We start from the raw sequence: 25,341 nt of genomic DNA, 5'->3' as shown, positions 1-25,341 counted from the left end.
GCTGCTGTGAGAATCAGATGAGACAACACGCTTCAGTGGGTTTTGTAAACTCTTGAGGGATTATTATTTCATGATTGGAGGAAGAGGAGACAGCATTTGGTGACAAAGTTGTAAGGGTAGATGTCAGGGAGGGTGGGAGAATGCAACAGGTGCTTCTGGGGAGACTCAGCAGTCAGTGGTGACGGTGGCTGAGAGCTCCTGGATGCGCCAGGCACTGCAAGCCTTGCACAAGATGTGCCCATCCAGCGGGTAACAGCCCTGACACTCACCCTCGGAAGAGAGCAGCAGCCCACACTCCTGTTGAGACAGAAGCAACACCTTTCTATCGGGCCTGGATCCCTGGGTTCTACCATATCCAGCACCCCAGACTCCAAGAACCCCCGCTTCCCCTTGCCCAGGCCCCCTGACCTCGCACTTATAACAGCCAACGTGAAAACTGCGATCCAGAGCAACGATTCGTACGGTCTCCTCCTGACCTGGCTCAGGCATGATGGCCCCACCACATACTGAGCATCGTGGGGCAAACTTCCTGGGTCAGGAGGGAACCAAGGAGGCTGTCAAGCCCCAGGGTTGGAGGGGACTAACCATGGAGCCCAGAGAAGGTAGGATACACGAGGGAACAGGAGAGACCAGGGGTATGGTCTTAGATCTTAGAAAAGAGAGTGATGTTAACAAGAAAGAGACCAGGCCAGGGGTGGGAGACCAATGCTGGGGCATGAAGGACAAGTGGGGAAGATGGGGAAGGTCAGACATCTGAGACAAAGGTGGGAGACCCAGCCTGACCTGTGGAAGTCCTCAATGCAGTGGATCTGGCTGGTGGCATCCACCGTGAAAGGGATGCCATCAAGGCCACGGTGGCACACCACACAGGTAAAGCAGCTAGGGTGGTAGGCCTTCCCCATCGCCCGTAGGATCCGGTCCAGGATGGGTTGGGAGCATGTGGAGCACTTCTCCAGGGTGGCCTAACAGGAAGGAGGGTAGGAAGTTTGGGGCTGGGGAGGCCCGCTGGCCCACCCATCTGCTTATGTAGCCCCCTGCAAGAGATTCATTGAAAAGTGGCCTTGGGGTGCCTGGGTGGCTTGGTCGGTTAAGCGTCCGACTTCGGCTCAGGTCATGATCTCACGGTCCGTGAGTTCGAACCCCGCGTCAGACTCTGTGCTGACAGCTCAGAGCCTGGAGCCTGTTTCAGATTCTGTGTCTCCCTCTCTCTGACCCTCCCCCATTCATGCTCTGTCTCTCTCTGTCTCAAAAATAAATAAACGTTAAAAAAAAAAAAAAAAAGAAAGAAAAGTGGCCTTGAACAGATCTGCGTAGAAGTCCTAGCACAGCAGCCTCCCAGATAAGTGACTTAGTCTCAGCTTCAGTTTCCTTCAGTAGTCATAGGTGCTCCACAGGGGTGGCGGTGTGGGAATTTAACACATTCCCTTAACTCTAAAATGTCTGGCATTTGTAAGGGACCATTGTCCTTTCCCTCCAGCAGCCAGTATTTAGCAACTTTTATAATTCCTCCCTTCTTATGTGTCAGTTTAGTGCCCCCCCCACTTTGAGCTCTGTACCTTTTATGGGGCTCGGGCATATGGTCCCCACCTTAGATGGAAGCCCCCTGTCTCCTGCTGTTGACACCCCCAGCCCACCTACTCACCACGTAGCAGCTCTCACAGTACGCCCTCCTCTCCACGGCATAGAAATGCTGGCCCCGAAGCTGGGCCCGGCACGTAGAACACACAAAGCAGCCGACGTGAAAGACACGGTCCAGGGCCACAACCCCAGCCCCATCCCCAACCACATCTTCTCCACAGCCACCACACCGCCCTGGGGACAAGGAAGGACAAGGTGAGTCAGTACAGAAGAGAAAGGTAGATTCTCTGGCCCTCTGACTCTCCAGCCCCCTTCCCACCTCGGGTCAGCTCACCAAAGTACTCCCCTGTGGGAGGGTGGTTCATGTCGTGCACCAGCTTCTTGGTCAGCCTCTCAAGCTCCTCTTCAGGAGGCTGGCTCAGGGGGACCTGAGAGGAGGGAATCAGGGGTTCAGCCCTACCTCTAGCTCTCTGTGCTGTCAAACTTCCTGAAGGTGACCAGGCAATTCCACCCAGAAGTCTCATCTGAGAAGGTCTCAGCGCCGGGCCCAGGGGCACACCTCAGGAGCCAGTGAACAGCCCTAGCCCTGCCCTCTTATATTTTCTGACCAGCACAGCGTGCTCACCCAGAGCACCAACCCGACAGGCCTCTGACAACAAGGGCATTAGACGCCACCCACGCCCACCCAATCAGTATCCAGTTGTCTGTGAGGACCCCAAATCCCAGTTACCCGGGACTTACCTGGGGTCCGTACCTGCCACCTCGTCCTCCTCCTGCGGCCTCCTCTTTACCCCCTGGACCTGGCTCACGGTGGCTCCTGTAGCCAGCCCCCCACACTTCACCTCGGCCTGGGAGAGGAAAGTGGGGGCCCGGGAGGGCCCCGGAGGCCTGAGAGGCCCCCCGCCTTGGGGGGCCACAGCCTCTCACCGGTTGTGCCACCTTCACTTGCACGGGGAAGGCAGGACCGGCGGGGGTGCTGGCTGTAGCATAGGAGGCCGGAGTGGGACCCCCATAGGAGGACGCAGAGAGCTGTTGGGGAGGAATCGGAACACCCCCTCCGTTCGGCTTCAGGGAACCTGAGCCCGTGCGGTAGGCATGGGGCTGAGGGGGCTCATAAGCCTGGGGAGAAACACAGACCGGGAGTGAGCAGACCCATTCCAGGACGCACACCTGTGGAAGCCCCCGTTTGTGCGGCCCCGAGATAACCACTGGTCTTTGACAAGGGCTCATCCTCAAGAGGTAGACAACCTGGTAGGCTCTGGTGGGCCAGCTTCTTCCACGCTCCTGTGTGTATCACTCACACAGAGAGGGCTGGGCTAGACTGAAAATCTAGAGAAGGGATCAAACTAGGGAGTGGGGAGGAGGGCAGGAGACAAGGAGCAGGGGAGGGACAAGGCAGGCCAGTGGGTCACCTGCCGGTCTGACCGCCGTGGGGCATGACCACGACCTCCATCCAGTTCAGCCAGCATGCAGGTCAGCGAATCTATTTCAGCATCCAGACTTCCTGGGCGCAAGGCCCCCCTGTCTTGGGGGAGCCCCTGGGGATGAAGCAAAAGCAGGGAGAAGTCAAATCACCTGTCCCGGGTGCCCACACCTCCCGCCCCCCCACCCCCCAATTCCAGTTTCTCACCTGTGAGCGCTGGGGTGCTCCATGGCACCCCACCCAGGCTAGCCCCCGATCATCCGGTCCCCCCGGGGCCTGGTAACACTGCTCAGATGGGAGGGGGCAAAAATTGACCCTGGGGTGGGGCTGAAGTGCTGGGGTGAGGGAAGAGAGAGCCAAGGTGGGGATGGGGAAAGAGAGGAGGGTGACACTTCTGGAGGCCGCGCTCTAGGGTCCCTCATCTCCCCTCCCCCCCACACCTGGGGTCCAAGAAGGGAGCGGGAGGAGCAGGAACGGCAGGAAGCCGGAAGAGCTTCAGGGAAGGGGTGGCAGGGACAGGCGGGAGGCAGAAGGCAGAGGTGAGCGAGGAACGGCCAGTGGCCTCCTCAGCGGCACTGGAGCTGCTTTACCTGCTCCGTGGGCTGGCGGCGGCCCCGGGGCACCTCGGGAGAGTGCTCTTCCCAGAGGGGCTCTGGCAGGCTCCAGCTGCTTTGGGGGGAGCCAGGTGGGCCCCGACATGGCCTGGAACAGGGGACTCCAGACAGCGATCGGCCCCCGTGTAGTCCCAAGCCTCTGGTCTTGACCCCTTCTTCCGTCCCACACCTCGTTTAGGACTCCAGGAAAGAAACTTTTTCTGGCTTTTTTTTTTTCCCCTTCCTCCCCAATTTTGGGGACAGCCACGCCCCCGGTGACGTCACCGCATTCCTGGGGGAGGGTCACGTGGCCCCCTAGGCCCTAAACCGCCGTCCCTCCCCCAGTCAGCCCCCTCCTGCCGAGCTGGGAGGACTTTCCACGGCAGCCTCCGGTTCTACCAGTGCCCCCAGGCTGGCGCCCCAAGTCTTGCACGTGGCCACCTCGCTGCTGGGACGCTCCAGCGCTGCTCTTTCCCACACTCCCCCATACAGATCTCTCCCTCTTCCGTCCCACCTACGAACCCCCCCCCCCGCCCCCTCCCTCACCCCACCCCACCCCACCCCCCACAGCAGTATTCAGCCAGCCCGTAGTGTTTTGGTCTTTTATTCACGTTCAGCGGTTAGAAAAATAAAACAACAAAAACATCACAACCTCAGCGGTCTGTGAATCTGTTGGGCGAGGGGAAACTGAGGTAGCCTAGAGTCCAAGGAGAGACCCAGCCTCCATCAAGGCACCGGTGAAGGAAGGAGGCCAGTGGGGAGGACTGCTGGCTTCCTCCCCCAGCGTGGCGGGGACACTGAAGCCCCTCTCCCAGGGACGGGACGCCCCAGCCCAGGATCCCCTAATACTTCCCCTGGGAAGCTCCCGTATGTGGAGCAGGCCGGAAGGCTGCCCTTCCCCTTCACATCCACTAACCAAGGCGGGTCGCTGGACCTGCGCACTCTGCTTCAGGACCCGGGCATCAGAGATCAGTGCAAGTGACCGGGGTGACGCCATGAATGAGCAGTGTGGGGCCCAGGTCACGGGTCAGAATCTCCAGCAGCGCCAGGTAGCAGGTGTAGCGGGCAGGATCAGCTGGCGGCCGAGGCAGGTACAGGAAAGTGAGGGCCGTGGCAGGCCCGCCTTCGCCATCCCCACCCTCAGGCCCACCAGGCCCTTCTCCTCTGCTGCGCCCCTGCTGGGCCCGAACCAGGGCGTTGGCGCTGCCTGCCAGGGCCTCTGCCTCGGCATCTCCCCGCCTGCCATTCACAAAGTCCCCTTCCTCCTCCTCCCCAGGCTCCCCAGACCCAGCCCCCTCGCCCCACACCACCTCCTGTACTTCGGCCCTGATTCTCAGCTGGCTCAGCAGTGCCCGCAGCCGCCCCTCGGCCGCCCCGGGGGCCTCTCGAGGCCCCAGGCACAAGAAGATCCGGAGCCGGGCACTGTGCCAAGCAGGCACCATGCCCAAGATGGTTGCCATCTGCAGTAGGAAAAGGCCGCACACGTCCACATAGCCAGGCCCGCCCCGGGGCCGCAGCAGGTTGAGGGGCCACACATCCACGTGATGCGGCTGGGAGGTGCCCCCAGACCCCCGGCTCAGCCGCTCAGGGGGCAGGGCCCCACAGGCCCGGGCCAGAACCACATTCTTGTTCATCTTGAGGGCGTCTGCCACCGTGGCCACATAGTCCTGGGGACTGAGAGCCCGGGGGCTCCCGGGAGCCCGGGGTGGAGGGAACAGGGTGCTCAGGGCTGGGGACCCGCCCTCCTGGGTGCCATCAGCAGCCTGGGAGAAAGCAGGGTCTGTCAGGAAGTGGTCCTGGGGTGCAGCATCATCGTAGAAACCCAGGACCAACGTGTTGGGCTTCATGCCACCTGGGGGCAGAGAGGAGGAGGTGGGAAGGAACCAACAGGAATCAGACTCACGGGCTGAGTTTACACCACACTAACGCGCGCCCACTCGTACACGCCGGCAGCACCACACGTCAGCCATCAGGCATGGCATTCGCCTCGTGCTTGGGCTCTCCGGGCAACACTATGCACGTTTGCATAACGACTTTTCCTTTTCCCAGACGCTCTTGCATGCGTTTATTTGTTGCACCTCCGTGACTAATCTCCCCACTTAAGTGGGCAAAGTTCGCCTTAGGATTCTTCTAACTAACGAGCACTTCCGGTACTCGGCAGTAGGAGGCCTCCACTGCAAGCTTCTAGCTAGCAGCACACCTTTTTCGTGATGGGAGATGAGAGCCTGAGTCTACTGGGCAGACCACACCGCCCTGAGTAGTCAGTAGTCAAGTTCGTGGGCTCCATCCCCAGGGAAACAGCACCTCAGACTCTGCTGGGGGGTGATGAGAACTGGCCCGATCTGTTTCTACTACTACTGCAAAGCCCTAATGGTGGTGAGTCCAAAGCAAGATCCCTGGACAAAAAGCAGCTACCATCTGCGCACTAACGAAGGGCCAGGGCCCATTGAAAGCACTTTGTGTTTTAACTCGTGAAGCAACACCAGGAGGTAGGGGCCATTTACTCACCCCTCTCACAGGTAAGCAATCTGAGGCACAGAGCGGTGAAGTCACTTGCCCCAAGGCTCACAGCAGGTGGATACCAGGTCCACAGGCGAACACAAGGCACCCAGCAGCAGAGGCCATCCTCTAAGTCTCTGAACCCATGTGTGAAGTGAATACAGTGCCCCAGGTCCCTGCTGACAGCTCCTGATTTTTCCATTTTTGAACCAATGTGAAACTGGATAATCTCCCCCCATCCCCCCCACCCCCGCCCTTCAACAGGGCTGAGTTTACAGAAAACTTCTGAGATCTTGTCTAAGGCTTTTTCTCATGAAACAAATGGGTTGCTCAAAATCCACCAGTAAATCAAGTTCTGCATGTCAGGAGGACTTAACTATTTCGAGGAAATCCTTCCCCTTCATTGCAATCGCTTTCCTCAGGATAAATTTCGTAGAAGTAGTGGTCTCCTGGCACAGGTTCCCCCACAAAATGTGGGGCTGAGGAGAGACCAGACTCTCAGATGCTCCAGGGACTGTCTCATAATGCTTGCCAACAGCCCCCAAACGCTTGAACTTTAGCCAGATCTAAACGGAGAACGGAGCATGTGCCCAGAGAGGGGACTGACACCCCCTAGGATTGAGAAAGAAGGAGGCAGTTCAGCCCAGATTTGGAGGAAGCCGGGGCGTAAGGCTGAAGGCCTTCGCACTAAGGCAGAGTAACAAGGCAGAGACTCTTCCACTGGCTCGGGAAGCTTCAGCCTCACTCACCCTCTGCATCCTCTGTGGTCTCCGGAGGCCATGTCACACCAGCCCTTCCTTCTCCACCCCTTCTAAGGCCCAGCTGAGTATACCATCTTGTCACTAGCCGCATCAGCACATAGCGGTCTTGAAGTGGGATGATTAGAAACCATCTGCCCTAGATTTGATGGAGCAGCCCCCCTGCCTCAAGTAATTCTCCCATTGTCCCCAGGAACACAGCATGCTCTTCAGAGCTTGTACCCCAACTTTTGGGTCAGAAAAAAAGAAATGTCAGTGGCACCCATCGCCAGCCCTTAAGTATCTCCTCCAGGACCTTCTCACACACCATCCGGTAACTTTGAGTTGAGCCCCGCGTCTTATCTGCACTAGACTGTGAGTCTGCAGTCTGTGGTTTACTCTGGGGGATGGTAGCAGAGATTAAAAGGGGCCACAAAGGGGGCCGAGGGGACCCGGGGAGAAGTAGCTCACCAAGGCCGGAGATCCGCAACAGATGCTGAGCTCCCTGGCGCACGGAGGGCGAGAGGGTGAGGTCCACGAAGGCCTTCACTTGGGCTCTGTCCACCAGGCTGAGCCATGCCCCGTACTGGGGCTGCACAGGGTCCGAGGGCAGGCAGTCTACAGAGAAGGGAGGTAGTAGGTGTGGGCCAAACCCCTGTACCTTCTCCTCAAATCCAAATCCCAAATGGGCCAAAGAAAACAGTCTGGGCAGGGCTCGGGCTGGTTGGAAGGGTCGTCAGGGAAGAAGCATGAGGCCTCTGAACCCAAAGAACATGAAGAATGTCTGAAACGTGAGGGAGGAAGAGGCTGGGAAGGGAATAGAGGGCCACTCACCAAGGTCTCCCAGGGTGACGTGGCCCAGGACATAGAGGCCCCCCTTCTTGAGCTGGTTGGCCAACCGCAGCAGAGGCAGGGCGCCCCGGGGGTTCCCCACCAGTAGCAGCAGTTGGGGCCGCCAGAACTTCACGTGGTCCTTCCGGACATCCAGCCGGAGCAGGTATTTACGTACCTGGGACCAGGGGTGAGGTGTGGAGAGGAAGGGCTCAAGAGGGCAGCCCCCACTCACCACCTCTCGGACAAGAACCCTGATTCCGGCCACGGCAGAAGGAGGCCTACTTGAGGCGGGATGGGGATCCCAGACTGCCTCCCCCCTCCCTACCCTCCTCCGAGCCCCCCAACCTGGTGGAAAAGCAAGGCCTGGCTGACGTAGCCCCAGCTACTGGGGCCTCCTCGAGCAGTGAGCAGGGCGGAAAGAAGGCCCATGAGAAGCAGTGAGCCACCGGCGGCCCCGGGGCTGATGAGGAACATCATGAGCAGACAGGAGGCCACCCCCAGCAAGCAGGTGTGCCAGGAGAACAGGCTGAAGGTGGGGCTGGGGTGGGGGAGAGAAGGAAGGGCACTCAGGGCCTGCCATGGCCTCCATCTCCAACCTCGGTCCCCTGGACCGAGCCCTTCCCACGCCTCCCCCCTGGTCTCTGAGGACACAGGCCACTTCTGCACTCACCGGAAGTTAGGGGCTGAGGCCCACTCCAGGCTCAGACAGGACAGGTCCACCGCAGCATAGGCCACCAAGTAGAAGACGGTGACCACAGCAGCCAGCGTGTTCAGCTTCCCAGCCAAGAGCACCAGCTACACAAGGACCGAGAGGCTGGGCATGCACGCACCCCCCCGACCAAATGCCAATGCATCCTGCCTTTTCGTTCACTCTCCCAGCCCAAGCCCAAGCCCCTCCTGGTCCTGGGAACAGAACCAGAAGGAGCCCAGGGGAAGGGGAAGGACAGCCGGAAAGAAGGCTTACCTGCACTAGGCCCCAAGAATAGAGCACAGCCCCCCAGGGGTTCCCTGTTCGGGACACGACCTTGGCCGGCGCCAAGATCACTCCTGTGCAAACAGAAACACCGTGGCGGACACATCAGCCCAGGGCCAAGCGGAGAGAGAGACAGACACGGGAGGGTGTGCTCAGAGCCGGGCGAGGAGCAGGGGGCGGCGCACCAAAGAGGTCATCTTGAGCCAGAGCGTGGAGGATGCGGGAGGCCCCGATGAGGGAGCTCATGGAGGCCGAGAGCGACGTGGCGTAGATACCAATCAGCACCAGTGGGGGCCAAAGGCTGATGGCGCGAAAGAACCCATAGTCCTCCTGCAGCAAGGTCCTGGCGGGAGGGAAAGGAGGATGCAGAGAACACAGGTGCATCTAGGGCCTCCGTGAGCAAAGTGCTCTGACTCTTCGTGAGGTCAAGAACTGGGTATTCCTGGGGATTCTCAACTGACCCAGGCTCAAAGGCCATTGTAATATATCATGTGTGCCCGGAGGGGAAAGACATGGTATTCACTGGTTGATCTTTGGGCTGCTTTGGATTTAATCACATGGTGGACATTCCCAATGGTGTATGCACAAGAAACCAAATATTTATGGAAATACGCATTGAGAAGCAGCTATCCCCCACCCCCCAAAACCAAGTGCTTACAACAGTCCCAGGGACACAGCAAACTCTGGCTACAGGCTGGCTACCACCAATTACCCGGCTGTCCCCATCAGCGGCGGCCGCTCCTTCTCTCTCCCAGAGGGAGAAACAGTCTCCGTTTTCCCTGCACCCCGACAATGGGGGTACCTGCCCCCCTCGGCCTGTGCTTCCCTTGGTGATCCAGGGGTGGCAACCTTGTTCTGCGGCCCCATTCCACCCCCCTCAAGGGCCAGGCCAGCCCCCTCCCCAGGCACCTGTCACAGGTGAAGCTGGAGAGGAAGAAAAGCAGGGTGTAGATGAAGAAGGTGTAGGCGACAGCGACAATGGTGCCCAGGGGAATGGCCCGGCTGGGGTCCTTCAGCTCCCCTGGAGGGAGAGGGGCAGAAGGGGAGACATCAGCCATCTACCATCTCTTACATTCCTGAGCCCTCAGCGCTCCCACCAGGGCACAGGGTGGCAGCCCTACACCCCCAGGGGGCAGCAGGCAGGGACCCTCACCTGACATGTTGGCCCCCGCCATGATGCCCGTGCAGCCATTAAAAAGGACAGCAAAGACACTGGCGAAGTTCATCATGGCCCCCGTGGTATAGTCCTTGGAGTAGCCAGCTGAGAGATGGTTCCCAGGGAGAAGAAGGCGTCAGTACCCCTCATAGGGACCCAGGCATGTTGGCTCCGCCACCTTCTCCTCACATGTCTCAAACAGCCCACCCCAAGACCCCAGCCCTGACCCATCACAGCCCCTGGCTCAGCTGGCCTCATCACTCCCCCCACTCTCCTCACTCCTCCCTCTACGCCTTTGCCGTTGCCCCTTCCTGAGACACCGTCCCTCTCGCTCCTACCTGAATTCCCCAATATACCTCGGGCCACCTCCCAGCTCTCCCTGCTCGCCCCCAGCCCTCCTCCCAACTCCTCTCCTGATTCCCATCTATTTGAAGCACTTTGGTCTTATTGTGCTGTTTAATTGTTTCCTGAATGCACATTTTATCTTTCCAACTAAAAAAAGTTCCTCTAAGGCAGGAACTGTCTCGTGGTCGCTCTCACGCCCCACTGGGCCAAGCATACTAGACAGATCCTGAATAATCTGCGCTGTTCTGAGATCTGCTCTCCTGCCCCTGATTCTCTCTGGCATCTGTTCTCATCCAGGGCTTCCAAGGGCCTGCCTCCCCCCACATGCTTGCTCCTTGTCCTGAGAACCGTCACCCCTGTAGCCAGCTCACCACCCAAGTTGGCCTTCAGGGTGCTGCTGTTGAAGCCAGTGAAGTGGCCAACCTGGGGCGGCAGGGAAGAGCCATTGGGGCCAGGCCGAGGGGTCAAGGGGATGCTCCTGGGTCCCACAGCCACAAAGCTGACCAGCACAGAGGCCAGGGATCCAGAGACCAGCAGGAATGTGAGGAAGGAGGCTCGGGCATAGAGGCCAGCCCCCAGTGTGCAGACCCCACCCACAAGGCCCAGCAGCAGGGAGCCATAGAGCAGGTTCCAGCCGTAGCCCTGGGGCAGGACCTGAAGCCCACTGGACCTTGCGGAGTCTACAAAGAGGAAGGAACAGGGTTAGAAGACAAGACTCCCCAGGAGAGATCCCACCCATGAATCAAAGCAGGAACAGACCCCCTCTTTGGCCCACCTGTCCTCAGACACTATCTTTCCCACCTCCCTACTCAACTGTACCCCAGCATCTTACCCCTCCCTAGTAGATACCACCAATCTTGCTCTGTTGAATTTAGGGGTATTAGCCTGGCCTCTCCAACTAGACGGTAAGCTGCCTGTGGGCCAGGACAATCTCTCAGAGGTCTAAGGCTGGGAACATAGTAGGAGCTCAAGAAAGCCAAACTAATAGACCACTTTGCCCCTCTTCTAGAGAGGCCTCTCACCCTCGTGATCCCCGAATCCCAGACCCCGCAAACCCACAGAGCTCCCTGGCACACAGACCAGCCCCGAAGACATCCAGCACGGCCTCCACCAGCCCCAGCAGGGAGACAGCACAGCCACACACGTTAGCCAGGTAGAACATGAGGCCGATGCTGCCCCCAACCTCAGGCCCCAGGGTCCGGCTGATCATGACTAAAAGGGGAAGCAGGGGGTGAGTGTTAAGGGAAAAGAAAGTGAAATGGAGCAGGAGGAAGGGTCCGGGGACAAAGCACACTGCAGCCCTGTCTCCCGGCACACACTGGGATTGTCCCCAGCGTTAACCTGTCCAGAGCGGTCACACCCAAGCCACGTGGCTTTGCAGTGCGCCACTAATACTCTTGAACTCCGGTTTCCTCATCTGGAAAATGAACTATCTAATTGACAAGACTGTTGGGGGAACCAAAAGGACGGCTGGGAAGACACCTGATAGACTGGAGAGTAGCAGTAAGATACGCGGAATGGCCATGTTGGTCACCTTCCCCTTATCAGCCCACCTGCTGAACATTGATTAGAACCTGCCTCCCTCTCGCCCTGCCCTTGCCCCTCCTCCTCCCTACAAGACAGAAGAGCCCAGACCCCAGTCCATCAACATTGGAGGATACAGTAGGCTCCACCCCCCCGCACAGCTCCGTTGGTGGCGATGGCACAGACAGAGAGGACGGTGAGCGCCAGGATGAAGTAGGCAACCAGGAGCATGGCCAAAGCCTGCAGCAGCCCAGCATGGCCCACCACGAACCCTGGGACAGGAGTGGCAAAGCAGGTCAGAAGGTGGCTCATGCGTCCCCACACCACACTGGTCATCAGTTACCTCCAGGGCAGAGCTCAACACTGGGCCATGGGGAGCCCTCTCCCCAAGCCTCCCATCCATCTACTTCTCCCGGGACCCTTCCCCAAACTCTTCCCAGTCCCACCCCTCCTCCACGCCCCCCCTGCACCCCAGAGCAAACCCCACCACCCCACTTACCAATTCTCAAAAAGACAACTATACTGAACATGGACAGGACCGTGGGCACCACCACACCCAGGAAGGTGGAGAGCTTCCGGGCAGATGCCCCTCCAGGACCCCCGGCCCCATTGGCAGAGAAGGCAACCCCCTCCTCTCCCAGGAGCCGGTAGGCCAGCAGAGGAGAATTCTCGCTGGCCATGGTGGAGAGCAGGCAGAAGATGCCACCAATGGGTTATGAGGCCTGCAAAAGACAGTGTTACTTAATGGAAAGCAGCTTCACGGAGCCCCTCAAAAACACCTCTAACCGAACACCTGGAAACCTCCCCAAAAGGAAGAGCTTCAAGAAACACACACACTCACTCACTCACTCACTCACCAGCAACCCAGAGTTCCTGGGGAGCAGACTGGTCCTTGCCACTTCCCTGGGCAATGGCAGACTCCACACCCTCAGCATTTGGGTACCAAGTCCCCTCCCAGCTCCTGGGGGCCACCCTTCCCCCAAATCCGGGAGACTAGGGATGGCAATGGTTCTGGGAAGAGGCAAAGATACTCTCCCTTTTCAACTAACTAGCAGTATAAGAGGAAACAAATCCCCCAAAAGGGAAGTGAGTTACCGGCAGGAAGCCCTCCTCACCCCCTCCTCCGAAGTCCTGAACTGTCCCCATCCTAACTCCCCCAAGCAATCACCTCACCCAAGGCAAAGAGAAATCTCCAAATCTCCCATTGCCCCGCCCTCCATCAATCCTCTCCTTCAACCCATTTCAAACGAGCTCCTCTCCCCCCAGCCTCACCAGATTCCTCCCACCCACACAAGGCACCCTCCAAACTCGACCAACCCAAACACACCCCTCGACTACCAAAACAAAGACACAGGCCAGCAACACAAGGTGGGTCTTCCTCCCGGCCCTGACACCGGTTCCTGCCCACTTTCTCCCGGGGCCGGTTCGAGGGGGCCGAGATCCGCGGCTCCCGGGCCAGGCGCATCCCCACAGCCCGAGTGTGGCGGGGCGCTCACTCACCCGCCCGGAGGACGCAGCCGCCCGGGGGAGGGGGGATCCCCGAGAGCCGGAGGGGTCGGCTACGGGCCGAGGGGGCGCGGGTGCCGGAAAAGCCAGCTGCAGCTACCGGGATGCCAGGCCCGGAGCCCGCCCCCCCCCCAGCCCGCGCGCCCCATTGGTCCCGGCGCCCAGCCCCGCCCCGTGGGCGCGCCCCCGGGGAAGCCCCTCCCCCCTCGGGCTCCGGGGGCCGGCGCGGCTCCCGCTCCACACGCGCCTGGGATACTGCCCTGGGTCGCCCCTCAGGGATGCGTCTCCGGCAAGGTGTAGGCCACGGCCCCTAAAGCGGCCCATCACCCCCGTGCAAACAGGCACCCTTTATGCGGGTGGGAGCCCACTCCGAGCTCGCGGAGACGCCCGGAGGCGCCACCACGGAAAGGGGCGTGCGGCGACGGCGGAAGACAGCTGCAGGTGGGCGGGGATGTGACACCTGGCCCAGGTGCGTCGCCGGGAATGCGGGGCCGCGTCGCTCGGCGCCTTCCGGCGTCCTATTCCTCCGGCCTCTCGAATCCCTGGAATGTCTCTGGATACGGGCCTCAGCCCTCACCCCCGCGGAGACCCGCCCCTCACGCCTGGTCCATCCCAACCGGCTGCGTTCTCCGCGTCCGCCATCGGAGGGAGCCATCGGCCGCTGGTCCGGAAGAGCCCTGGCTGCGCCGGCCACCGTCGGTCCGCAAGGTCCTCCTGCCGCCTTCCAGCCTCCCTGCAAGGTGTCGTCCCCTCTAACAGACATGACAGGACTTGTGAACCTCCGGGAGATGGGACCTCCTCCCCTCCTCACTCTTTACAGTTACCATCAACTGTAGCACCACCTGGTAACGTTTCCTCATCTATAAAACGGGGACTAAATAGAGCCCTGCCTGCATGAGGTTGCTGCGAGAGGGTTGGATGAACTGACCGACACTCGAAAACAATGCCGAAATGTTCAGTAAGTTATTTGCACGTCGTGCTACCTTATATATGCATAAGCACTCTGTGAGGTAAGTACTTCTTAGGGAAGCTGAAGCTGGGAGAGCTTTCGTAATCACTTGCTTAACTTTGACATAGTCCTTTGTGGCTACACCGTCATTTGAGCCTCAGAAAATGAACAGTGCTTTTAGGGTCACTGGCCTTTGGCTATAGATTCTCTGCAACATGTCCCTAGGAGAGGAACCGGCTTAAAGCAGCCCAAAGGTTGGCTTTGCCAGGGAGAGGTCTCATGAGCAACTGAACTGTGGCATCTTCAGTGGTCATCGCTGCTAACCATAACAGAGTTTGGCTCGTGGGTCTCTCCAGCACCATCCTGTCGCAGTTTTTGATGACTTCAATATCCGTACTGATGAGACTTCCAATATCCGGGCGTGGCAGTTGCTTGAACACAGATCTGCATAGATCTCACGCTCCACGATACCCAGTGGCTGTGCCCAGATGTTGTCCTTGCCGGTAAATAACTGCAGGCCCTCCTTTCCATTCACCTTTTCTGGTATGCCTCCTAAGGGGGAAAAAAATTAATCTGACACTTGTTAAAATGGTAAAGAAGACTTTATTCAGGACCATTCCAATAGGTGTCAGAATGGTCACAATAGGGGAAAGAGTTGGGGCTCTACAGCAAAGGCAGCTGGGCATTTCTAGCCATCAAGCAGAACGAGGGAGTCAGCGATGGGAAATTACAAAGAGCATGGGGGGGTTCTAGCTAAACAGACTTAGGATTCTTGCTGAAGGCAGGCCAGGGTGATCAGATATCAAGTATCAAGGGTGGGAAGATTCTCCCTAAACTAGGCCAGGCGAGGCAGGCCCAGCAAGGATGGGGGCCAAGTCTAAAGAGGGCTCAGAGAAGCCTGACTGAAGTTTGGTCAAGGAAAGGGTCTTTGTCATGCCTTGACCCCAACAATCCTCCACCTCACTGCACCCCAATCCACTGATCCTGCCCTCTTCCCAGTCCCCCACTCACTTCCCTTCTTATCCAGCTTAAAGTTCATGGTCAGTGAAAAGCTCTCCCTTGTCCCTCTCTCACTTTATTAACCTCCTGGCAAAACCACAGCCCAGGTAAATGCAACTCCCCGCCCAGCTTGAACCTGCCCAAGCAGCTAAATGTGGCTGAAGAAAACATCCAACTATGGGAGCTCATCTCAAATTCATGACCATGAACCTGAAGTGTGCCCTCATGCTGCCCAGCATTCAGACGAGATTTCTCTAGTCCAGTCACTCTCCTGCACTCCTAGATGACTTACATCCTCACCCCTCTCTGTTCAACCCTCTGTGCTTCCTGTACAGCTCCTCAACACCATCTCACTTCCCAATTCGGCGAGAAAACAGAAGCCACCAAGAGACTAAAAGCTCCTAATTCACCACCACGCTCCGCTGTGCCCTCCTCCTGTCAGTAGTGATGAACTGATGATCATGCTCCCAGCTAAGGTCAACCCGCCACTACATCCCATTTAATCGTCTTGTTTTCTCTTTTCATTGGCTCATTCCCATACAAATATGCTTTTGTTTCCCCGTCTTGTCTTAAAAAGGAAAAAAAAATCTTTTTTGAATACACTGTACTCCCCCATTATCGCTCCATTTCTTTGTTGTTCTATATAGCAAAACTCCTTAAACAAGTTGTCTATACTGTTTCCAATCCCTCCTCACATTTATTTTTTTTTATTTTTTTTTTATTTTTGAGAGAGAGAGAGCAGGGGAGGGGCAGAGAGAGGGGGGCAGAGGATCCAAAGTGAGCTCTGCACTGACAGCAGAGCCTGATGTGGGGCTTGAACTCACGAGCCGAGCCATGAGATCATGACCTGAGCCAAAGTCGGACACTTAGCCCTAAGCCACCCAGGCTCCCTCCTCACATTTTTTTTCTTTTAATGTTTTTTAATATTTATTTATTTTTGAGAGAGAGAGAGAGAGCAGGGGAGGGGCAGAGAGAGAGGGAGACACAGAATCCGAAGCAGCTCCAGGCTCTGAGCTGTCAGCACAGAGTTTGACGTGGACTCCAACCCACAAACTGAGAGATCCTGACCTCAGCCAAAGTGAGAAGCCCAACCTACCCAGCCACCCAGGCGCCCCTAGTGGATTTAAAAAGAAATGTGAAGATGGGATGCCTGGGTGGCTGGGTAGGTTGGACATGTGACTTTGGCTCAGGTCAGGATCTCTCAGTTTGTGGGGTTGAGCCCCAGGTCCGGCTCTGTGCTGACACTCAGAGCCTGGAGCCTGCTTCAGATTCTGTGTCTCCCTCTCTCTCTGCCCCTCCCCTGCTCGTGCTCTCTCTCTCTCTCTCTCTCTCAAAAATAAACATTAAATATAAATAGATAATAAAAGTAATACAATAATAACAATAAACCCACTAAATTTAGGCTTTTGCCCCTCAGCAGCAAAAACAAAAAACTGCCCATCAAGTCACCTGTGACTTCCACTCTGTCAATCCAAGGGTTGCTGCTCAGTCCTCATTTTACTCAACCATCACCAGTTGACATGCAGGCATACCTCGTTTTATTGCCCCTCGCTTTATTGCACCTCACAGATACTGCATTTTTTTTATACATTGAAGGTTTGTGGCAGCCCTACATGGAGCCAGTCTTTTGGCACCATTTTTCCCATAGTGTTTGCTCACTCCATGCCTGTCACGTTTTAGTAATTCTCGCAGTATTCCAAACTTCTTCATTATTTTTATATTTGTTAGGGTGATCTGTGGTCAGTGGTTGCAACTCACTGAAAGCTCAGATGGTCAGCAGTTTTAAACAATGAAGTCTTTTTTAATTAGGGTGTGTACATGGATTTTAGACATAATGCTGTTTCACACTTAATAGATTACAGTGCGGTGTACCCATGACTGTGATGAGCACTGGGGACCAAACAATTCATTTGACAGGCCTTCTTGTGATATTCACTTTAATTGCAGTGGTCCAGAACCAAACCTGTACTATCTCTGAGGTATGTCTGCATTTGATTACCATCTTCTCCTCCACCACTTTCCTCTTCTTCTAGGAGACCACACTCACGCATTTCCTCCTGCTTGGTCTCTTTGGCTTCCTCCTCTCTTATCTTAACTCTGGAGCATTCCTAGATGTTGGAGGCACAGCCACAAGGCACTGCGGACTGGAGGCTCCACCAAAGACCAGAAGCTCGGTCCTCAGACTTCTTTTCACCATTTACACTCCCTCCCTCAGTGACCACTTCCAGTCTCAATGTCTTAAATACCATCTCTATGATGGTGTAGCAAGGGTGTATCTCCAGCCCAGATCTGAGCTCCACACTGTATGTCCAACAACACACTGACATCTCCACTTGGACTTCAAACAGGCAGCTCAAACTCTGTATATCCAAAATCAAACACCTAAACTTCCTCCCACAACCTACTCGTTATGATCTTCCCACCTTTCCATTTGCTTAGGTAAAAAACCTGGGGGTTATGCCTTCTCTCACATCCCACATCCAACCCATCAGCAATTCCTTTTGCCCCTACTTTTAAAATATTACCAGTGTCCAACCACATGTTATCACCCTACTCCAAGCCACCATCATCTCTTAACCTGCATTATGGCAACACCCCCCTAACTGGTTTCCTGTTTCTGCCCTTGTTCCGGCAGTCTGTTCTCAAAAGAGCAGTTAGAAGGATGCTGTTAAGGGGGCACCTGGGAAGCTCAGTCAGTAGAATGCACGACTCAATCTCCGGGTTGTAAGTTTGAGTCCCACGTTGGGTGTAGAAATTACTTAAAAATAAAATCTTTTTTTTTTTTTTTTTTTTTTTTTTTTTTTTTTTTTTTAAGGATGCTATTAAAGCAAGAATCAGTTCGTGATGCTTCTCTTTTCAAAACTCTCCAATAGTGACACCTGGGTGGCTCAGTCGGTTAAGGCTTCCACTCCTAGTTTGGGCTCAGGTCGTGATCTTAAGATTCGTGAGTTCAAGCCCTGCATGGGGCTCTGCTCTGATGGCTCAAAGCCTGCCTGAGATTCTCTCTCTCAACATAAACTAAAAAAAAATAATAATAAAAATAAAAAATAATTCTCCAATAGTTTCCTATTTTTGCCATTGTAAAAGACAAAAGCTTTAATAATTAGGATAACATACTTACCTCATGATTCATCATCTATAGTCCCACTACAAAGTTTATGCCCATTGCTTTAGTGTAAATGTTAATAGTGTTCCTTTGGCTCAGAATTGAGCCGGAGTGGTCTATGTATTTCATGGCCACTCTACCCCTGTAGCCCTATCCAATCTGCATCCCCCCCACTCTCCTCATCTCCTTGCGCCAGCCTCCAAGAACGCACTGTGGCCCACAGGGCATGAGCTTCCTTGGTGTTCTGGACGCAAATTTTGACGTCTTCTTGAAATCTCCTCCACCAATCTCATTTAAATTGAACCACACCCTTCATCCCATCCCCGTTTTTTTTCTCCATTGCACTAACACCATCTAATATACGTCATATATTTGTTTATCTTGTTCACTGCCTGCCTAGTCCCCAAAAAAAGTCAAGCTCCGCGAAACAGGAACTTTTGTTTTCTTCGCTACTGTAGCTCTGCCGCTTTAGAAGACTGCTAGACAGTCGCCTGCACGGGTTGGGAAACTTGCTCCTCACGTGACTGCACCGGGCGCCACCCGCCTGCTGGGAAGGGAAGATGGCTGCGCCCAGGGTGGCCTCAGAGAGAGGGCAACCAACGAGAGGGCGTCGGCTCGCTAGAGCGTCCACGCCTCGCCTAAGTCTGCGGTTGCGTCCTGGGAAGGCGCGAATTCGGGGGCTACGTGCTGGTCCTCCTCCCCACCTTTTTTTTTTTTTTTTTTTTTTTTTTGAGGAGAAAGGCATTAGCTCATTCTCGGAGATGCTTGGTGTGACTTGACTGCTGCTTCCCCACTGCTTGGGATCGCTGTCATCCGAGGCGTGTAGGACGAGGTTCTGGGATTCAATATCTAGGTTTTTCGCCCCTGGTGCAAGCTCCTCGGTCAACCTATTAAGTGACCTCACAGTGTCAGTCCAGCCTCCAGTTCTGGGCACCCCCGAACACCCCCGAACTGCCTCTCGGGGCCAAGGACGTCTAATCCACTCCGCAGGTGCCCCACTCAGAGTTCAGGCCCTAAATGTGAATTCCCTGGCGATCCACAATTCCGCCCCCCCCCCCCCCCGCCGACCCCGCAGCGCGGGGTGAGCTCCCCAGGATTAAGTCTCGTGAATCCGGACCCCCTCCCCCAGGCCCCAGGGGCAGATGAGCCCTTGGCCACCGCCCCTGCAATTTCCTGCAGACCCAGCAAACAAAAGGCTCGGGAAGAGAGGCGAGGCTGAGCGGGCGCCCTTCCTGCAGGAACAGCTGATGGAGCAAAATGGTCCAGGAGGGAGCGGAGGGGAGGGATGAAATTCCAGGATTCCTGGAGGACCAGAGTGGGAGGCCAGACCCCTGGATCCCGAGGAGGGAGGGAATCCAGCGAAGTGGACGTGGAGGGCCCCGGGCAGGACACCTGAGTTTCCTGGGCTCTGCCAGATCCCAACTGCCCTAGCAGGGTTGATGTCAACTTTTGGGAATGGAGGGGGTGGGGGGGACAGTGCAGTTCAGGTGAGCTCTCAGGCCCACAGGCTGGAATGGGGGGGGGGGGGCGCTGGGAAAGGCCTGAAGCCCTGCGTCATCTCCTCTGGGGCCCAACCTACCTCCCCCTGGCCCGACCTGCTACCCTCTGTGCTGGCCCCACCCAGGCCTGGCTTCCTGCTTCTCCCCAGGCACAAAGCTTTTTCTGCTAAACTTCATGAACCAGCACCCCCACCCCTCGCCCCCGGGGTCTTCTTGTCCCTTCTGGACCCTAGTAGCCTAGCCCCGCAGCCACTTATATTCCCTCCTAGAGCCAATGCCCCTGCCCCCCATTCCTGTCAAGGACACAATGGTAAGGGAAGGGCCACGTTCAGTGGGTGGGGGGATGCTGGCATGGAGAGGGGGCTTGGCCTCATATCCTGTCAGGCTGCCAAGGGAAGAGAGGAAACAAAAGACTTCCCAGCTGGGACAATGAGCCTCCCGATACCTCTCCTCCCCTGCTACCACTCCTCCTCCACCTCTCCCTTCTAGCTCTAGTCTTCAGCTCCTTCCCCTCCCTTCTCACCAATTTCTTACCCTCTGGTAGCCTTGGCTTCTGGTGTGAGCTCTGCCAGTCCTTCCTAGAAGATAAGGGCAAGGCAAAGGGGGGAGATGCCCTCTGGCTGGCCTGGCTGAGAGAAGGAGGAGGAAAAGGACATCGGTGTCCTTCAGGTCCTTGGGGGTGGGGCTGGAAGGCCAGCCTGTATGCTGAGTGCCACAGTGGAGTCAGCCAACCTGCTGACTACTGGCCAAGTACATTGGACGGCTCACTTAACCTGAGCCCGTCTCATCTTTAAAGTGGATGTCAGAAGGGCACCCTGGGTGGCTCAGTCGGTTAAGTGTCTGATTTTTGGTTTCGGCTCAGGTCATGATCTCATTCGTGAATTTGAGCCCCACGTATGGCTCTGCGCTGACAGTGCGGAACGTGCTTGGGATTCTCTCTCCTCTCTCTCTCTCTCTTTGTCCCTCTCCTGCTTGCGCTCTCCCTTTCTCAAAATAAATAACCATTAAAAAATAAATAAAGGAGGGGCGCCTGGGTGGCTCAGTTGGTTGAGCATCCTGCTTCGGCTCAGGTCATGATCTCATAGCTCGTGGGTTCGAGCCCCGCGTAGGGCTCTGTGCTCTCAGCTCAGAGCCTGGAGCCTGCTTCAGATTCTGTGTCTCCCTCTCTCTCTGCCCCATCTCCACTCGTGCTCTGTCTCTCTCTGTCTTAAAAATAAATAAAACATTTAAATAAATAAATAAAGGAAAAAATAAAGTGGGTGCCAGAATAACGCCCATCCTGCCTAAGAGTTCTTATGATGAATTAAATATGATGTTTGCTTTTATAAATAAATAAATAAATAAATAAATAAATAAATAAATAAATAGTGAAGTGTAAGGCTTTCCTCCACCTTTCCAATCTATAGTCTCCTCCAACCCCCCTCCCACTGGGCACAGGCTCCAATCACCATCATATGCCAGTAACCCCTGAACCTGTATCTCCTGCCAAAAAGCTGCCCCTGAATGCCTATATGGTTGACTGCTGGACCTGCATTCTGGATGATACACAGGGATCTCAAATTCAACCTGCCCACACCTTCCTCCCTGGTGGCTCCACTCCCCTGGCTCCTACCTAGCTGCCAGAGTCTGAAACTTGAACCATACTTGATTCCAGTCTCCCCCACTCCCATGGCCAGGCTCCAAGACCTACCTGCTCTCTCATGTGAGCGCATACTTCTGTCCTTTCAAGCCCTTACTGTCATTTGGAGACCTACATGTGGTTTTTCTGCCTTCAGTCTTGATCCCTTTCATATATATTTTTTTTAACATTTATTTATTTTTTGAGACAGGGAGAGACAGCATGAACGGGGGAGGGTCAGAGAGAGAGGGAGACACAGAATCGGAAACCGGCTCCAGGCTCTGAGCTGTCAGCACAGAGCCTGACACGGGGTTCGAACTCATGGACCTCAAGATCATGACCTGAGCCGAAGTCGGATGCCCAACCGACTGAGCCACCCAGGCGCCCCAGTCTTGATCCCTTTCAATCTACTCTCCAAAGTTGGACACATGGGGTCTTTCTACACAAATCCGATAGGGTTGCCTCTTTGTCTCAAACCCTTCAGTGGTTCCCCAGGTATTCAGGACAAGCCTACACTCCAGGATTGTCCTGTGATGTCAGGCTGGCCCTTGCTCATGTCACTAGCTCATCCACTGTCACTGTCCTGGCAATCTACACCCTGGCGTCCTGAACTCTGGCAGCACAGGGACAATCTCACGACGTCCACACTCTTGTTTTTGCTCTTCTTCTGTCTTTTTTTTTTTTTAATGTTTATTTATTTTTGAGGGGGGGAGGACAGAGAGAGAGGGAGACGGAGGATCCAAAGTAGGCTCCACGTGTCAGCACAGAGCCCGATGCAGGACCTGAACCCACAGTGAGATCACAATCAGAACTGAAGTAAGACACTCAACAAATGACCCACCCAGGCGCCGCCCCCTTCTGCCTTTAAAGCAACCTTTCCCCCAATCTCCTCTAGGACTCCAGTCAGACAGCATCATCTTCTCCAGAAAGTTCACCTTGAACCCGCAGGTTGGATTACGTGTGCTCCCCCTGGGATCCCATAGGACCCTCTGTATGCCACTACTTATGCTCCACACATAGCTTCCTGCGTTCTGTTGAAGTTTCGTGGTTGTTTCTTCCCCTGGGCTGTCAAGGATGACTTTGTGTCTCCAGTCCTGGTCCATAGCAAAAGTACAATAAATGATCGTTGAGGGGTGCCTGAGTGGTTCAGTCGGTTAAATGACGACTCGTGGTTTCTGCTCAGGTCATGATCTCGTGGATCATGGGTTCGAGCCCCAAGTGGGGCTCCACACTGACAGTGCAGAGCCTGCTTGGGATTCTCTCCCTCTCTCTCTGCCCCTCCCCTGTGCACATACTTGCTATCTCATAATAAATAAATAAACTTAGAATAATAATAATTGCTGAGTTGGGGTGCCTGGGTGGCTCAGTTGGTTAAGTGTCCGACTTCGGCTCAGGTCATGATCTCGCGGTTCATGGGTTCAAGTCCTGTGTCGGGCTCTGTGCTGACAGTTCGAAGCCTGGAGCCTGCTTCAGATTCTGTGTCTCCTTCTCCCTCTGCCCCTCCCCTGCTCATGCTCTGTCTCATTCTGTCTCTCAAAAATTAATTAATTAATTAATTAATTAATGCTGAGTGAATTCAAGAATGACTAGTTAATAAAGGAATAAGTATGTACATTTACTGAGTATGTACATGGGCCAGACTTGCATTGGACTTACCGTTGAGCACAACACACATTGTACCTGCTTTTAGGAAACCTGGGACCACAAACAATGAAAATACAATCACTAATAAATTTATAAAATCTTTTACACTTGTGTCTATTACAATTTCACATATGGTGAGTTTGGGAAGATGCCTGGTGGTCAGACAAGGAGTGGATTCAGGTTTTGTGAGTCCTGAAGTTTGTATAACATGGGGAACCCACCTTAAGAAAATAAAATTGTGAAGCTGAAATTAGGTATAAAAGCTAATGTTTGCTTAAATGCAGAAATCACGGGGGCGCCTGGGCGGCTCAGTTGGTTAAGCTTCTGACTTCGGCTCAGGTCATGATCTCGTGGTTCGTGGGTTCCAGCCCCACATCGGGCTCTGTGCTGACAGCTCAGAGCCTAGAGCCTGCTTCAGATTCTGTGTCTCCCCCTCTCTCTAACCCTCTCCCGCTCCCCCGCACGCACACACACACTCTCTATCTCAAATATAAATGTTTAAAAAAATAAATGTAGAAATCACAGCAAAAGTTAAGATGACAATTACCATAAATACTACCAAATCGAGAAAAACAGGCTAAGTGTAGTAAATAATTGCCCAACATATCTGTATAATACCTTCATGTCCTACCTTTTTCTTACCTGTGTACTGGGGCTACCTCTTCATATGATAATGACTCTGTAATACTACTTTCTATTTCTCTTTGTCTCCATCTTCCCTCTATTATGGCCAGTTGACTTTTTTTTCCTTTCATTATTGAAATTTTATAAAGATCTCACTGAGGTTTACAACTCATTATTGGCAATGTTGAAACCTCTACCAAATTCCCTTTGTGTAAGGGCCGTAAGATTTCAGGCTATTTCAAACATTCTTGTGCTGGAATTCACCTTAAAAACTGTTTAAATTGATGGCACTCATTAACCAGGACAGTGGGAGGGGCAGTCAGGTGAGGGGTGCGGAAGCTTAAACTTCATGGGCTTCCACTAAACTTAACTCTAGACTTGACAGGGTGAGGTGCACGCTATGAAGGGCACTGGGATATGGGGGGAGGAATGACAATTTCTAGAATTTTCAGTGAAAGGGATGATTTGTTGTTTATTACATATAGGGAAAGTCCTAACTCCAGCACTGCGCCAAATAACTGTCATGATGTGGGTAGCAAAAAGGAAACCTGGGGCACCCGTCTGGCTCAGTTGGTAGAACACGTGACTTTTGATTTTGAAGTTGTAAGTTCAAGCCCCACTTTGGGTATAGAGATATATACTTAAAAATAAAAAATTTAGGGGCACCTGGGTGGCTCAGTTGGTTAAACGTCTGACTTAGGCTCAGGTCATGATCTCGCGGTCCGTGAGTTCGAGCCCCACGTCGGGCTCCGTGCTGACAGCTCAGAGCCTGGAGCCTGTTTCAGATTCTGTGTCCCCCTCTCTCTCTGACCCTCCCCCGTTCATTCTCTGTCTCTCTCTGTCTCAAATATAAATAAACGTTTAAACATAAATAAATAAATAAATAAATAAATAAATAAATACAAAATTTAAAAGCCCGACCAGCTGTTGGGGTGGGGATGCTCTACACAGGTACTGGCATGGCGATGATCATAGGCAAGGAACAGGGGGTGACAACCTAATTTTGGGGTGAGAGGTCAGTGAAGCACTCTAATAATGAAGGAAGGAGCACCCGAGATTTGCTCAGGTCTGTTCCACAAGCATCCATCCAGGTAGTGATTTGGCTGCTCACTTACGTAATGTAATACAGTAGATACTGAATTAGCTTTGCTAGGAAGTAGTCCTGGGTGGATGGAGGGTGGAGGAAATGACTTCACACTCACAGGATAGACACTCCTGAGCATTGGAGTGAAAAGCTCAGATATCATCTCCAAGGAAAGGGGAAATAATGGGATTCCTGCCCCATTAGAAGATCTTTGAGGCCAGGAGCCTTGCTTTACAAATCTGCAAACTAGCACAGTGATCGCTTGGCACATAGCAGATGCTTAATAACAGCTTTATTTTATTGATTCCTTTATTTATTTTTTGTTTTTTTTTATGTTTATGTAATTTATTTGAATAATCTCTACACCCAATGTGGGGCTTGAACTCATGACCCCGAGGTCAACAATTGCAGGTTCTTCTGACTGAGCCAGCAAGGTGCCCCATTATTCATTCTTTTACTGGTATACATTAGATATTGGGAACTGGCTTACATGATGGGAGGGGTGGGGACTGAGGACCCTATGATAAGGGATCAACTGGGTATTTTCTTTTTCTCTAATATTTATTTATACTTGAGACATAAAGACAGAATGTGAACAGGGGAGGGGAAGACAGAGAGGGAGACAGAATCCAAAGCAGGCTCCAGGCTCT

The 25,341-nt window shown here is 54.5% G+C and overlaps 2 protein-coding genes across 4 annotated transcripts; both read right to left on the bottom strand.

Annotated features, from left to right (window-relative positions):
• Positions 1 to 36: 36 nt before the first annotated feature.
• On the bottom strand, positions 37 to 4,085 carry TRIP6 (thyroid hormone receptor interactor 6). The gene is made up of 9 exons (XM_015538215.2): positions 3,592 to 4,085; positions 3,209 to 3,336; positions 2,991 to 3,116; positions 2,320 to 2,697; positions 1,913 to 2,006; positions 1,643 to 1,812; positions 784 to 962; positions 409 to 529; positions 37 to 297 (listed from the first exon to the last, which is right to left on the bottom strand). Exons 1-9 carry the CDS (start codon positions 3,698 to 3,700, stop codon positions 166 to 168), a joined length of 1,437 nt encoding a protein of 478 aa, XP_015393701.2. The 5' UTR covers positions 3,701 to 4,085; the 3' UTR covers positions 37 to 165.
• Positions 4,086 to 4,167: 82 nt separating this feature from the next.
• On the bottom strand, positions 4,168 to 13,275 carry SLC12A9 (solute carrier family 12 member 9). 3 transcript variants are annotated; one of them, XM_042971777.1, is made up of 14 exons: positions 13,163 to 13,275; positions 12,162 to 12,384; positions 11,800 to 11,934; positions 11,219 to 11,350; positions 10,510 to 10,818; positions 9,791 to 9,898; positions 9,547 to 9,658; positions 8,823 to 8,980; positions 8,629 to 8,711; positions 8,335 to 8,459; positions 8,010 to 8,202; positions 7,665 to 7,839; positions 7,302 to 7,448; positions 4,168 to 5,446 (listed from the first exon to the last, which is right to left on the bottom strand). In XM_042971777.1, exons 2-14 carry the CDS (start codon positions 12,340 to 12,342, stop codon positions 4,557 to 4,559), a joined length of 2,748 nt encoding a protein of 915 aa, XP_042827711.1. In that variant the 5' UTR covers positions 12,343 to 12,384; positions 13,163 to 13,275; the 3' UTR covers positions 4,168 to 4,556. The 3 variants fall into 3 exon arrangements, with proteins under 3 accessions (XP_042827711.1, XP_042827712.1, XP_042827713.1); XM_042971778.1 differs by lacking the exon at positions 13,163 to 13,275 and adding an exon at positions 12,520 to 13,058; XM_042971779.1 differs by lacking the exons at positions 11,219 to 11,350; positions 11,800 to 11,934.
• Between the last annotated feature and the right edge of the window lie 12,066 nt (positions 13,276 to 25,341).

The sequence above is a fragment of the Panthera tigris genome, chromosome E3 (assembly GCF_018350195.1).
Source record: "Panthera tigris isolate Pti1 chromosome E3, P.tigris_Pti1_mat1.1, whole genome shotgun sequence".
Lineage (NCBI taxonomy): Eukaryota > Metazoa > Chordata > Mammalia > Carnivora > Felidae > Panthera > Panthera tigris.
Note: the sequence above shows the minus strand (reverse complement) of the source record. Positions and strands in the feature narration are given on the sequence as shown.

Excerpts from the sequence above, each read along its gene's own strand:
- TRIP6 (XM_015538215.2), bottom strand. The coding sequence starts at position 3,700 with ATGTCGGGGCCCACCTGGCTCCCCCCAAAGCAGCTGGAGCCTGCCAGA. Across the intron at positions 3,117-3,208 it reads GAGCACCCCAGCGCTCACAG|GGGCTCCCCCAAGACAGGGG; the intron begins GTGAGAAACTGG and ends CTTCATCCCCAG. Across the intron at positions 2,007-2,319 it reads GTGGCAGGTACGGACCCCAG|GTCCCCCTGAGCCAGCCTCC; the intron begins GTAAGTCCCGGG and ends CCCTCCTCTCAG.
- SLC12A9 (XM_042971777.1), bottom strand. The coding sequence starts at position 12,342 with ATGGCCAGCGAGAATTCTCCTCTGCTGGCCTACCGGCTCCTGGGAGAG. Across the intron at positions 9,899-10,509 it reads CCTGAAGGCCAACTTGGGTG|CTGGCTACTCCAAGGACTAT; the intron begins GTGAGCTGGCTA and ends ACCATCTCTCAG. Across the intron at positions 8,203-8,334 it reads GCCTCAGCCCCTAACTTCCG|CCCCACCTTCAGCCTGTTCT; the intron begins GTGAGTGCAGAA and ends CCCCCACCCCAG.